Here is a 13,085-nt window from a genome sequence, read left to right on the forward strand (position 1 = left end):
AAATGTTATAATTTACTTTTTAAAATAATCTAAATATAAACAAATGTTATTAATTCAATGTAAAAACATTAAATTCAATAATTTCTTTGGCAGTGCTCCCCAATGACAACGGCTACTTTTAGAACTTGCTCTGCGGGCGTCCAGGGGCCCGCGGGCCCCGTGTTGGTGGCCCCTGGACTACAGACATTTGCTGTTTCTGACTCTGCGTCTCCACCTAGTGGTTGGAAGCGAAGCGTCATTCAGGTGAAATGTTTGCTACGTCAGAGCTGCGGTCTGTTTTTCTGAAGAGCTGGAAACACTTGAAGCGTTTGACAGATTGATTTTATATTTAGTATTTTCCTTAAAGGTAACCCTGACCCTTTCTAATGCGATGCTTCTAAATATGAATAAATAAAACGCTGATGGAAACATGGCTGCCGGTTAAAAACAGACATATATAAAGAATAGACGTCTCGTAGCCGATTGTCGCTGACGAGATTTAGGGCGGCCATCTTGGAGCGGTCATCCCTCCTACTTGGCTAAACCAAAACTGAGATCACATAGCAAGTAGCGCCCCCTTCAGTTCCGGAGTGCAATAGTCCCATTTCCAAATAAGGTATGAGACCGTCCCGCCCTTCCTGTTTGCTGCAGCGAGGTGAACTTGTCTTTAGTTACAAACTGCAGCAGCCCAGGTGGATAATGGGTAATGTAGTCATCACCTGCTTTACCACATCGCTGTCAGCCAATCAGAGCCTAGGGGAGGAGCCTAACCTCTACCTGATCAGAACCTGCAGGTTCTGTTTGTTCACCTCTTGTTGCAGCATTTCAACAGATTATTGATTGTTAATTACGGAGCCCCTCAGGGGATATGGAGATTTTTTCTTTTGCGTTCCCTTTGCGCACCAGAGTTAAGAAACACTGGTTTTCTTTAAATGTGTGTAACAGTTGAAATTCTAAATTGACATTTGTGACTGTATACAGAACAGACCTGCAAAGTTTATTACAATGGATGCGCGTTATAAGGATCGACACCGATGCAAGACGTAACCGACAGCATCCGGTTCAGGATTTTCAAAATAAAGGCTCCTCCAGACTCAATACAGAGAACGGACATATTTAATTATTTCTGGTCCGCGGCCCGGTACCAATTGGTCCATGGACCGGTACCGGGCCGCGGACCGGTGGTTGGTTAGTAACTATAGACTATTTACTAACTTCCTGCTCATCATGGCTCAGGGTTCATGACCAGAGCTCCCGGACAGCAGATGGCGCTGCTGGACTGCATGCCGGGTTCTCACTTCCAATTCAAAGCATCTGGCTCGTGGTTATCCGCCAATCAGAGCACAGGATTAAAGTTCAAATATTGTGACCAATCAGAATCAGAAAGACATTTTATTCAGATTCAATCTGCTGCAGAGAAACTGAGAAACCTCCAAACACGAAGGAATAAAACCAGAGAAGCAGAAAACGTCCCGTGGTTCAATTCTGGCCTGTGATTGGTCAGCGAGGCGCCGCCTGGTTTCCCTGGTGGGCGGGGCCAGGCTGCGCCTTGTCCTCTCCGCTGTGCGGACCCGGCCTGACGGATGGCGAGCGCGGCTTAGTGTGGCTCCTCGTCCGGCGGCAGAAGGCGGCCAGGTCGGCGCGGAACGATGGCGTGTAGAAGCCGTAGATGACGGGGTCGCAGCAGGTGTTCAGGTTCCCGAACACGAATAGGGCGTGGTGGACGTACTCGGGCGTGACCCGCAACATGTCGGGCTGGAACCAGTACCAGATCCCCAGCAGGTAGTACGGTGTCCAGCACACGACGAAGGACAGCACAATCACCACCGTCATCTTCAGTGTCTTCATCCGCGCCTTGGGGATGAGGTCGGTGCCGCTGCGCCGCAGGGGCGACTCACCTGCTGGCGGGGGGAGGAGCTACGTCAGGTACAATCTGTTGACAAGTGTTGCTAACGCATCTACAGGTGCATCACATTCCAGGTGTGTTTCAAAGCCATGACACCTGACGTCTCGTTGTGCTGCAGGTGGATGACAGGTGGTGTACCTTTGTGCTGCAGGTGTTGCTGGTTAATGTGCAGCAGGATGCGGCTGTAGCAGCAGCTCATCAGCAGCAGCGGCACAACGTACAGCGTGACGAAGTGGAACATGTTGTAGAGCGTTTCCTGCCAGCGGTGAGCGAAGCTGCCGTGGGACGCGCACTGCGTGAAGTCGGCCGCGTCCAGACGGATGGTTCTGAAGAGGAAGAGCTGCAGCACAAAGGGCAGAGGGAGAGATGGCTGCAGCACAAAGGGCAGAGGGAGAGAGGGCTGCAGCACAAAAAGCAGAGGGAGAGAGGGCTGCAGCACAAAAAGCAGAGGGAGAGATGGCTGCAGCACAAAGGGTAGAGGGAGAGAGGGCTGCAGCACAAAAAGCAGAGGGAGAGAGGGCTGCAGCACAAAAAGCAGAGGGAGAGAGGGCTGCAGCACAAAGGGTAGAGGAGAGAGGGCTGCAGCAGAAAAAGCAGAGGGAGAGATGGCTGCAGCACAAAAAGCAGAGGGAGAGAGGGCTGCAGCACAAAGAGCATAGGGAGAGAGGGCTGCAGCACAAAGGGCAGAGGGAGAGAGAGCTGCAGCACAAAGAGCATAGGGAGAGAAGGCTGCAGCACAAAAAGCAGAGGGAGAGAGGGCTGCAGCACAAAGGGCAGAGGGAGAGAGGGCTGCAGCACAAAGGGCAGAGGGAGAGAGAGCTGCAGCACAAAGAGCATAGGGAGAGAAGGCTGCAGCACAAAAAGCAGAGGGAGAGAGGGCTGCAGCACAAAGGGCAGAGGGAGAGAGGGCTGCAGCACAAAGGGCAGAGGGAGAGAGGGCTGCAGCACAAAAAGCAGAGGGAGAGAGGGCTGCAGCACAAAGGGCAGAGGGAGAGAGAGCTGCAGCACAAAGGGCAGAGGGAGAGAGGGCTGCAGCACAAAAAGCAGAGGGAGAGAGGGCTGCAGCACAAAGGGCTGGCTCAGCGTTTTCTGCCAGGAACCAGCAGTGAGTTTCTTTAATCCTCTGAACATTCCTGCAGGGATTTTCCGCTGCATGATTTGCTGCAGCAGCTCCCACTGCAGATCATGTGACTCACTCATCATATATTCATGTGCAGCCAATGTTCCCTCCGATCGTCTCTGCAAACACAGCCTCCCTGGCTGTGTGTTCCTCAGTGTTCTCAACAAATCTGAGAACACCGAGGAACAGTGAGAGCAGCATCACATGTTGGCGCTGCAGCCACACAGCTACTATAAATGTGGGCTTGTAGCACATGGCTTATTTATTACTTTGCTTTTATATAAGTGATCTGCCCGACTTCAAATGAAAAAAATAAAACCGTTTCTGTTCAAGAGAGTTCTGCTTTAGCCAGGTGAAAAATGAGATGTTTCACCTTTCAGACATTAAAATATTCACATTTGAACTGCCATTGTGGACTAAAACCACACTTGACATTTGAAACATAGTGCAAATTTCTTTCAAGCTACCAAAAGTTTTATCAGTATTAACAAGCATTGGACATATTAAATCCTTCACACCCAATCTCTTGGACAAAAATGTTTCTAAATGGGTTGAACAGGGGCTTACATTTCTTCATCAGTTGATCAACAGGAACAACCTTATGTCGTTTGAAGAGTTATGTAGGAATTTTCATCTCCAGAAAAGTGATTTCTTTAGATATTTACAGCTGCGCTCTGGGAAAAAGTACTAAACCCAACACCATTAGAAAACCTTCTAATCCATTACCAGAAAGGGGGAGGAGATAAAACATTAATAACAAAGTTATATAGTGTATTTCTGTCAATGAACCTTAACAAAACCACTTGGACCAAACAAAGATGGGAGGCAGAGACGATCAAAATAATCTCTGACGAGGCTGGGAGGGAGTCTGGACTGAGGCTCAGAGGTACAAACTCAAATATGTGGCGGGAATAGAAATGGAAAATTATTAGCAGATATTTCAGGATCCCAGATGTGGTTGCCAAGATGGATCCTAAAGTACCAAGCTTGTGTTGGTCCCCAATCAGACACAGATTGTTTGGTCATGCCCCAAACTTCAAAACTTTAGGTTGAGGTGTACAGAACTATAAATCATATCTTCCCAGGAGTTACACCAAAGGATGTTGCAGTTGCGTTACTTGGTATTTTACCAGATGGTTTGTAAGGACGAGCCAAAGCATTTCTGTTAAATGTCCTTTTTACAGCAGCCCTGAAATGCATCACAATCAGGTGGATGCAGCTGGAGCCTCTTTCCTACGACTTATGGGTTCAAAAAGTAAGGGAATTGTATAAAATGGAAAAGATAACCTACTCATTAAGACTTCAAAAAAACACTTTTATCCTGCGCTGGGGGCCAGCAGAGACTCTGTGGACGTAAATAAACCCAACAAGTTTGTCTCTTGGCATTTGGTGTTTAGCTATCCGCCCAAAGTGTTTCCTTATTCTGGGGTTGTATGACGATGAACCTACAATTGTGACTAAGATGTTTATTTTATGAAAAACTTCATATTGTCAACATTTGTGTCATGTACCTTTAATGCATGGTTGTATCATTGCTCTGCAAAAATAATAAAAGTCTAAGTTCTAAAAAAAAAAATTCACATTTTGCACAATGAAATGTGCGCTGCACCATTTGATGCAGTATAAATTCTTGTAAAATATTGAATTACATTTTTTCACGTCTGTCCAGGTTGATGGCCGAAATGGGTTTTCTCCGTAGGGTGGCTGGGCTCTCCCTTAGAGAGAGAAGCTCAGTCATCCAGGAGGGACTCAGAGTAGAGCCGCTGCTCCTTCACATTGAGAGGAGCCAGTTGAGGAGCATCTGGTCAGGATGCCTCCTGGTGAGGCGTTCATGTCCCACCAGGAGGAGGGGAAACCCAGGACACGCTGGAGGGACGATGTCTCTCTGCTGGCCTGGGAACGCCTTGGGATTCCCGTTCGCTTAGACATGATAAGCTGTTAGCTTTTGCATCTCTTAACGCCGCCACACTATTCTTATCTAGCTAACCTGCACGGTGCAAAATTAATGATGTTGGATTTTATTTTACACACTGCATTGAATTTCTTGTGTGCTGAGAAGGTGTGAGCAGCGCGTGTGCAAACGCGCAGCTTAGAGGGAACATGTAAGACTTCAGTCGCTACAGCGCAACAAATCTGAATCTGAAGACCAGAGCCATGCTGCAAATGAGTTTCCTGTCCAGGTGAGACAAAATGACTGCAGGTGGACGGCTACCTAAGACTAAACCTAACCCTGTCACACAGGTGCATCCTACCTGTGGGGAAGCCAGCAGCAGGCTCAGACTCCAGGCCAGCAGCAGCATACAGCGGTTCCTGTGGTGTGCGCTCAGGGCGTCCAGAGGGTGCAGGATGGCGTAATGGCGGTCCAAGCTGATGACGACCAGGATAAAAGCGGCGGCGTGCATGGCGAACAGTTTCAGGAAGCAGAGCAGCTTGCAGAGCGCCTCTCCGCCGTACCACTGCACTGTGATGTTCCACGCCGCATCCAGAGGCATCACCACAAACGTCATCATCAGGTCCGCCACCGCCAGGCTCAGCATCAAAGGCCGCAGGTGAGACGACAGCCGGCGGCCGCGGCCGCACCACACGCTGGCCAGCAGCGCCAGGTTGCTGCAGGCGGCGAACAGGAAGAGCACTGAGGTGGCGCCGACCCGGAACTGAGCAGCTCGCGTGAAACTGGGAGGCTCCCAGTCGGTGAGGAGAGGATACTGGGAGACGTTGAGAGGAGGTGGCGGTGACGCACTGGTGGGTGGAGCCAGAGATGACACGTTTCCTGACATCCTGAGGAGGAGGGGAAGAAGAGCGATGTCAGCGGATCTGGCTCAGCCCTGAACTGTGTCTGACAGGCTCAGACAGCGGGTCCACGTCGGGTTCCAGCGGTTCTGATTCGGGCGCCTGTTCTGATGGAGGCCCAATCACCTGCTGAGCTGTGATTGGACACGTTAGAGCACCTGTCCTCTGTCATCTTATCCATCAGAACCTTTTGTCCACTTCCTGTCCTCAAAGAACGCTGGCAGGCTTCCTTTTCGAAGGCGGCAGGGAACCTGAGGGTTTCCATGGTAACACCTTCTCACCTCTGAGGAGAAGTCAGGTGATGATGATGATGATGATGATGGCAGCAGAACCTTGACTACAGCCTGGTTCTGAAGATGGAGCAGGTCCAGGATCCATTCATCTCCTGCTGGGTAATCTGGTGGTGATCTGTCACCGGTCCGACCCAAATGCATCCAGATCAGACGAAGCAAAGGCGCCTCCGTCTCCACAATCAGATCGGCTTTCAGCAGCCTGATGCTATTTTTAGCTGCGGCCGCTCTGAGTTCACCATGTCGTCGTGGCAACCTGGTCACTGCATAGCAGTCGCCAACTTCTCTGACTGACTCTGGATCCGCCTCCGGGTTGGAAACGGACAGAGACAACATTTTAATCCAGATGTTTGCTTCATTCCCTCCACTTTTACCAACAGAACCGTCAGAACTCCTCGACCCGTCTGTGTGAGCCAAACTCTGAAGAATCAAACTTGATGCTTGAAGAATCAGCAGAACCTGCTGGTTCTGCTGATTCTTAGATCCGTCTCAAACTAACTGCTTAGACATCTGAGAGACAACACAGAACATCAACCTGGTGGTTCTGTTCATCTGGTGAGCAGAACCACCAGAACCAGCTGAATTCCATCACTCAGAAATTCAGCATCATCTGCATGCTTTTATTGTGAAGGAGTTGGTGTTTTTACCTGCTCAGCAGTTCTGAGTCGGTTCTGCTCCTCAGGCCCAGGTCCGGTGTTCTGCTCCTCTCCTCCTCATGTTCCCCCAGAAATCCAACCCAAACAGAACCAGCAGAACCAGGTCCGGTCCAGATAACGATCCACAGCAAGTGATTCGAAACAAAGCAGGAAAACTGGAGAGACCCGGAGACTGCAAGGGGGCGGAGCCTGAAGCTGCTGCGAGGGGGGGTCAGTGTGTGTGTGTGTGTGTGTGTGCGCGCGTTGGTGTGAGAGTGTGTAGATCTGAATCTTTAAAAACAGTCAGGTGAGACGCAGCAGGAAGAATTTGTTGATGAAGATCAATCTGTCCTCTTCCTCGTCGTCTTCCATCAGGTGTGAATGAATTAAACATCAGAACCTTCTGGGTCCAGGAAGCTGCTGACGCCTCCAGACTGTCAGCCTGAATCACTGTAAGTCACTCTGGATCAGAACCGGAACCTGGATAACAGGTTGAATTGTGAAACCAGAACCTGGTTCCGGTTCTGATCCAGATCAGATTGGATTTGAAGTGTTTATTATGAATAGTTAGTCCAGATTTAGCGTGAAACAAACCAAAATGAAATGTTTTCAGCTCAAATTGCTGCTGCTGTTATAAAATATTAACTGAAACAGGAAGTTCCTAAAAAGGTTCAATGATCTGCGCTGATTGTAAGCACAGGTAGGTGGCGCTGTCTCCAGTGGAGACAGTGGTGTATTGCAGCTGCTCCAGCCTTTAATGGGGAAAACATTCTGACAACAACACAGCGCCCCCTGGTGGCTGACCTGCTTCTAGTTTTTAGAAAATCCTTGGGGAATTAGAAAATGTAATATTTACAATAAGTCATGTCACGATACAATATTTTTATCTGACACCCAGATTCAAACCCAAGTTACCTGGTAACCTGGTTACCTGGGTGTCAGGAGATCAATCTGCAGCAGGAAGCCAAGATGGATGCAGAGCTGCATGAAGGTCATGTGAAGGTCAGTCCTGATGGTCTGACATCATCAGTCCACTGTCCAATCAGAAGACTACATCAGAGAACAGAGGCGGGACCTCCAACTGGCCTCAGGTGAACCAGACTTCCTGAGATCACCTGAACTGGAGGGGGGGGGCTCCGCCTGCTCAGGTGAAGAAGCTTCACTGAAACACAAAGTTTGTTTCATTAACTGAAAAACTTTATTGTCCTTATAAAAACTAAAAGAACAATCAGCAGATGTCAGTTACCTGTCCGTATGAGGGTTGGCTCTGTCCAACCACAGCTCACCTGGAAACACAAACCGGTAGCTCACACCTTCAGCTCCAGTCGACCTGCTCTCAGGTGTCGCAGGTGTGTAAAGTCCAGGTAACTCACCTTGCTGCAGCTCCTCTGCTGGTTCTGAGCTGAAACACAGACACAGACTTTGTGGTCACACCTGGTTTTCTACACCTGGACTTCTCAGATGAACCAATGAAACGTTGTTATCTTACAGGTGTCGTCCAGGTGTGACTCCGCCCTCTGGATCAGCCGCTGCCTGTCTACTTGAGCTCTTCTCACCTTCTGCTCCTGAGCACAATCAGGTGTAACCATAGCAACAAAAGAAAGAAAATAATAAAGGTAAAACTTTTATTTTACCTTTATTAGACTCCGCCCATTGCTCATCTAAATGCTGATTGGCTGCCAGATGTTGTGTTACGTCAAGCTTCCTGAGTTCAGAAATGAGACAGAATGAGACGCGGCGCTGAGCTCTGGGTTCCTCTGATCCAGACACTCACCTGACGTCCTGGTGACCAGGTGAGCTGTGGGGCTGGGGCGGATGTGGGTGTGGCCTGTGGGGGCGTGGCCTCTGAGGAGAGGAGAAGGGAAAACATTTACTGATTTCTAACAATATCAGAGTCAGGATGAGTGGTGCTGCAGGTGAGTTCCTCACCTGCGTCGCAGTCAGACTGAGCTGCAGAGCCGCAGTCAGACGCTCCACCAGCCGGTCCTGAACACCTTCAGCCTCCTGAGAACAACACCACCGATTGGTCACGACGATCTGCGGGCCGATCTCTGATTGGCTCAACTTCTCTCATTCAGCACATAGCTCAGATCTCAGGGTGACCTTTCACCTCCAGGTGTGACAGGTTTTCTACCTTGCAGTGAGAGAGCGCGCTCAGAGCCTGTTTGTAGAGCTCAACGGCTTTCTGCAGTTTCTTCTGCCTCAGGTAACACTCAGCCAGATGCTCACACACCTGGGCCTCAGCCAGGCGGTCGCCTGCACAGGTGGAGACACACAGGTAGCACACCTGGTCCTTCTTAACAAGCACAGGTTACACATGTATCCTTTGTTAGCACACCTCCTCTTGGTACCTGTGTCTCTGAATCCCTGTAGAGCCAGGATGAAGCTCTCTGCTGCCTCCTGCTCATCCCCCAGGTGACTGCAGGCGATGGCCAAGTTACTGAAACATCGAGCCTGATCACCACGGCAACCTTGAGAGCCTGCAGGTACACACTCCTGAACGTCACACTGAGAACAGGTAAAGGTCTATTGAGAGGTCAACTCTCAGCAGGTTAAGCTTCAAGTGTTTCACAGGAACACCTGAGTTGAATGTTTCCATGGAAACGCCCACCATAGAGCCGCGCGGCCAGCCGGTGGTGCGCCACCGCTGAACTGAAGTCGCCCGCCGCGTTAAGCGCCGCTCCCAGGTTATGCTGCACTTTGGCCAGCAGGCGGGGGCGATGAGCTGCCGGCTCCAAGGCTCGCCGGAGGCAGCTCACCGCCTCCTGGAAGCACCTGATGCGGCAGTAGGCCACGCCCACCGACAGGTACAGCTCACCTGGACAACATGAGGAGAGTTATTGATCGGCTGCTGCAGGACGTCTCTGGGTCAGGAAAGTTGATTACCCAGAATGCTCGAGTCGCTGACGCTGCTGCTCAAACTCAGACACTCTGTCAGCACCCTGCTGATGTCATCATGGTTGGACAGATCTGATTGGACCAAGTGACTTCCTGCCTCTTTAAGGGCGGCGGCTGCAGAATCCAACATGGAGGCCATTTTATAACTCTCTGCTGCGCGGAGGAAACTCTGCACCGCCTGAGGCCAGTCCTGCAGCAGACAAGACACAAAACACCTGGAAAAACACCTGGACAATACCTGGAAAAACCACAGCAACCTAATTTACAAGAAAATTGACACAAAATAGATTTTTCATCAAGTTCTGGGTTCTGGTTCTCACCCAGTCCTGGTACTCAGGTGGTTCTGTCCCAGTTCTGACCTGGGTTCTGCTGCAGCAGCGGCCCAGCTCCATGCAGGCGTCGCCCTCGCTGCCTCCGTCTCCCTGCGACCGATAAAGCTGAGCCGCCCGCAGGAAGTGGGCGGCGGCCTCCTGGTACTGCCCCAGTGCATTGTGGGCCAGCGCCGTGTTGAACTGCAGGTCCGGGAGCCGCTCAGCTTTTGGACCGGGCCGGTTCCGGCGCAGAAGGTCTAGTCCTGTCCCAGGTCGGCCCGCCTCCACGTAGGCGGCGCCCAGGTTGAAGGAGCAGGCGCGTAAAACCCGCGAGTCCTGCAGCTGGAGGCACAGGGGCAGGATGGGAAATGGAGTTCTCACATCACCAAAGGACTACAAACCGCTACACACCACCAGCCAATGGGCCAGCAGTGGAATCTCACCTGACTCACCTGTGTAGCAGCCTGCAGGGCCTGCTTGAAGTAGCGCAGGGCGTCCTGCGGCCGCCCGGCCTGCAGCGCTCTGTGGCCGGCCCACGTCCGGTCCTCCACCTCTCCTGTCTTCTTCTGCTGCCTCCTGCTGCTCCTCTTCACCTGCTCACCTGGAGGAGACGCCTCAGAAGCCATGTTGGATCTGCAGCAGGTGGGCTCACCTGGATGAGAGGAACAGATGTTTCATTCGTGGAATCTGATTCAGAACCAGAACCCAACTCAGGGCCGGCTCCAGCCTCCATGGGGCCCTGAGCCAAATCTGGTTCTGGGCCCCTCTAGCTCTGCTAACAATGTGGACCGGCTGCAGTCAGCAGTCCGATTATTAGATCATTCACACACCTGCTGTAAACTGATTGCCTCTCTGGCTGTTTACATTATATTCATTTTTAATAGGAAACATTTATTGGCCAACTGGTGGATAAACCAGTTGGTTTCTGGGAGCCGATTTCCTTCATTTTGGGGCATCGTGATCGGCTGATACTTCCATGTGAAGCTGATCTGATCTTCATCAGTAAAGGTTTATAGATCATCTCTGTCCTCTTCTGCTCTGAGGTTTGACTGACAGATCAGGTCTGAATGTTTACAGTTAACAATATTAACTTCATTGTTACCAACTCACTGACTTTATTTCTACATTTAGCAACATTTAAAAATTCATATCAGCCTAAATCCAAACCAGCAGGTCAGGCTGTTTAAAGATGGTAACCAGACAGAAACCTGCAATCGGTGCAGCTCTACACATATTCATCACATTCTTTGGTTAAATTCATTTCTCTTAAGGTAAAACAGCTAAAAATGTCATTTATACCAGGTGAGTCTTTCTCCCCTGAGAATGTGGACCGGTACCGGTACCGGACTGATTCTGAGCCTTCAAAGGATTTTAACAGAAGTTTCTCATAATTTAGAAGTTGATGTAAAAATAATGTTTGTTTTATCCACTAAATGATTTAGTTCAGCAGCAAACAACAAATCCCAACTGCAGCTCGTCATATAGCAGCTAATCATGTAGCAGCTAATCATGTAGCACCTCGTCATATAGCAGCTAATCATGTAGCACCTCGTCATGAAGCAGCTAATCATGTAGCAGCTCGTCATGTAGCAGCTAATCATGTAGCAGCTAATCATGTAGCAGCTAATCATGTAGCACCTCGTCATATAGCAGCTAATCATGTAGCAGCTAATCATGTAGCACCTCGTCATGAAGCAGCTAATCATGTAGCAGCTCGTCATGTAGCAGCTAATCATGTAGCAGCTAATCATGTAGCAGCTCTGTATCCTGACGCAAAAACATTTTACTAGACACTGTCAAACATTGACAGGTTTTAATTATTCTTATCAAACCTTATCAAACACGATTTGAAGCCAAAATACCTCAGAAACATCCAGAAAATCAACTCATTTAAAGTTTAAACTGAGTTTCACACAAACACAAAGACCCTAACATAAATGTCTGTCTGTTGAACTGGACCGGTCCAGGTGGTATGGATTAACTGGTGGCTAAATTAACTGGTTGAAACCGGTGCGCACCGCAGATGTATCTAAATTGTAGGTGGCTGTGTTGATGCCTGTTGAAAAATGCTACTTGTGTGACAAAACGGTCTTCAAAACTTTACTATAAATCCCATTTGAAGCAGATATGTTTAATGTTGCACGTGAAAATTATGTTTCACGTTGGGATGTTCTGCTCGGCAGCTCGTTACCGGCAAAGCGTGCAGTACCTACCGCGACCACCAGAGGGGCCCCAAGAGCAATTTATTTGTTTTGACCCAACTTGATGAGTCACAGCTCTAAGTGACGCGCCACAGGTGTTCACCAGGTATGAAGTTTAGCTGGCTTATATCACACTAAGGGCCAGGATGAGCTAGAAACGTCTCTGAAACACATGGCGCGCGTGGTCCAGGTGCTCCAGGTGTCACCTGTCCAGCGAAGTTATTCTCTCCCGCTGAGCTGAGCTTACCCAGTGAACGTTTGAGCCGTATTTGGGCATGCAGCATTTCTAACTGCAGCAGCCATGTTGTGCCTGGAAGACACGTACCGCCCCTTTAATGCCACCAGTCGATTTTAATCTCCTTTTATTTGTTTGTTTTCTTTGGCCTTGGATTATGCTAAACTGGATAATTATTGCTTTTATTATTTCTTTTATTTTGTCTTTGTGTTTTTATTTCTCGTATTTTACTGTTTTTTGCTAATCTATTGTTTGTGATAATAGTGCTATAAAAATAAAGATTGAATGATTGACGCAGTGCTGCTCTGATAACTGCGAACGGATTCAAAAAAGTTTTTAAAAGTATAACATTTTGTTCCTAAACACAGACATTTCCAGCCATAATAACTAACCACAGATTACCACCTGGTTAACCAGGTAACCAGATGATCACCAGAAACTCACCTGCTACTGGAGGTTAAACTTCTCACCTGGTTACAAATCGAAACTTCTTGAAATAAAGTACATCGTAAACAGCTAGCTGACATTCTATCAACACTATTAGTTTGGTTCGGTTGCTATGGTAACCGAGAAGCGTAGACATCGAAAAATTTAATTACCATTTGATCTGAGTCATTTTACGGAAAAAGAAAGGTTCTGTTTCCTGTTCTGGGGATTAATGAGGCTTTAAAATAAGTTTAAAATTCGCTTTGACAGACAACACAGAACTACACAGACCAG

General features: G+C 49.0%; 2 protein-coding genes across 12 annotated transcripts; both read right to left on the reverse strand.

Annotated features, from left to right (window-relative positions):
• Nucleotides 1-1,352: 1,352 nt before the first annotated feature.
• Nucleotides 1,353-7,726, reverse strand: gnrhr3 (gonadotropin releasing hormone receptor 3). Of its 7 annotated transcripts, none has more exons than XM_044116685.1 (4): nucleotides 7,652-7,726; nucleotides 5,258-5,783; nucleotides 2,024-2,225; nucleotides 1,353-1,877 (listed from the first exon to the last, which is right to left on the reverse strand). In XM_044116685.1, the coding sequence occupies exons 1-4, from the start codon at nucleotides 7,714-7,716 to the stop codon at nucleotides 1,480-1,482; spliced, it is 1,191 nt and encodes a 396-aa protein (XP_043972620.1). In that variant the 5' UTR covers nucleotides 7,717-7,726; the 3' UTR covers nucleotides 1,353-1,479. The 7 variants fall into 7 exon arrangements, with proteins under 7 accessions (XP_043972620.1, XP_043972619.1, XP_043972621.1 ...); XM_044116684.1 differs by having other exon boundaries at nucleotides 1,353-1,880; XM_044116686.1 differs by lacking the exon at nucleotides 7,652-7,726 and adding an exon at nucleotides 6,733-7,171 and having other exon boundaries at nucleotides 1,353-1,880.
• Nucleotides 7,665-13,053, reverse strand: LOC122830901 (tetratricopeptide repeat protein 24). 5 transcript variants are annotated; one of them, XM_044116673.1, is made up of 15 exons: nucleotides 12,378-12,466; nucleotides 10,373-10,581; nucleotides 9,939-10,271; nucleotides 9,607-9,808; nucleotides 9,332-9,538; nucleotides 9,072-9,200; nucleotides 8,855-8,976; nucleotides 8,650-8,757; nucleotides 8,495-8,565; nucleotides 8,355-8,425; nucleotides 8,210-8,285; nucleotides 8,094-8,122; nucleotides 7,967-8,006; nucleotides 7,836-7,882; nucleotides 7,665-7,754 (listed from the first exon to the last, which is right to left on the reverse strand). In XM_044116673.1, the coding sequence occupies exons 1-15, from the start codon at nucleotides 12,412-12,414 to the stop codon at nucleotides 7,747-7,749; spliced, it is 1,689 nt and encodes a 562-aa protein (XP_043972608.1). In that variant the 5' UTR covers nucleotides 12,415-12,466; the 3' UTR covers nucleotides 7,665-7,746. The 5 variants fall into 5 exon arrangements, with proteins under 5 accessions (XP_043972608.1, XP_043972611.1, XP_043972609.1 ...); XM_044116676.1 differs by lacking the exon at nucleotides 12,378-12,466 and adding an exon at nucleotides 12,965-13,053 and having other exon boundaries at nucleotides 7,753-7,882; XM_044116674.1 differs by lacking the exon at nucleotides 12,378-12,466 and adding an exon at nucleotides 12,810-12,949 and having other exon boundaries at nucleotides 7,753-7,882.
• Nucleotides 13,054-13,085: the final 32 nt, after the last annotated feature.

The sequence above is a fragment of the Gambusia affinis genome, linkage group LG05 (assembly GCF_019740435.1).
Source record: "Gambusia affinis linkage group LG05, SWU_Gaff_1.0, whole genome shotgun sequence".
Lineage (NCBI taxonomy): Eukaryota > Metazoa > Chordata > Actinopteri > Cyprinodontiformes > Poeciliidae > Gambusia > Gambusia affinis.

Bases quoted from the DNA above. Each gene is read 5' to 3' on its own strand.
- LOC122830901 (XM_044116672.1), bottom strand. From the start codon at position 12,414: ATGCTGCATGCCCAAATACGGCTCAAACGTTCACTGG. The intron at 10,272-10,372 runs GTGAGATTCCAC...CTGTGCCTCCAG, and splicing joins CTGCTACACAGGTGAGTCAG to CTGCAGGACTCGCGGGTTTT. The intron at 8,566-8,649 runs GTGAGGAACTCA...TCCTCTCCTCAG, and splicing joins TCAGTCTGACTGCGACGCAG to AGGCCACGCCCCCACAGGCC.
- gnrhr3 (XM_044116682.1), bottom strand. From the start codon at position 6,421: ATGTTGTCTCTGTCCGTTTCCAACCCGGAGGCGGATCCAGAGTCAGTC. The intron at 5,784-6,076 runs GTGAGAAGGTGT...CCTCCTCCTCAG, and splicing joins CACCTGACTTCTCCTCAGAG to GATGTCAGGAAACGTGTCAT. The intron at 1,881-5,257 runs GTAGGATGCACC...TCCCCCCGCCAG, and splicing joins TGCTGCTGGCTTCCCCACAG to CAGGTGAGTCGCCCCTGCGG.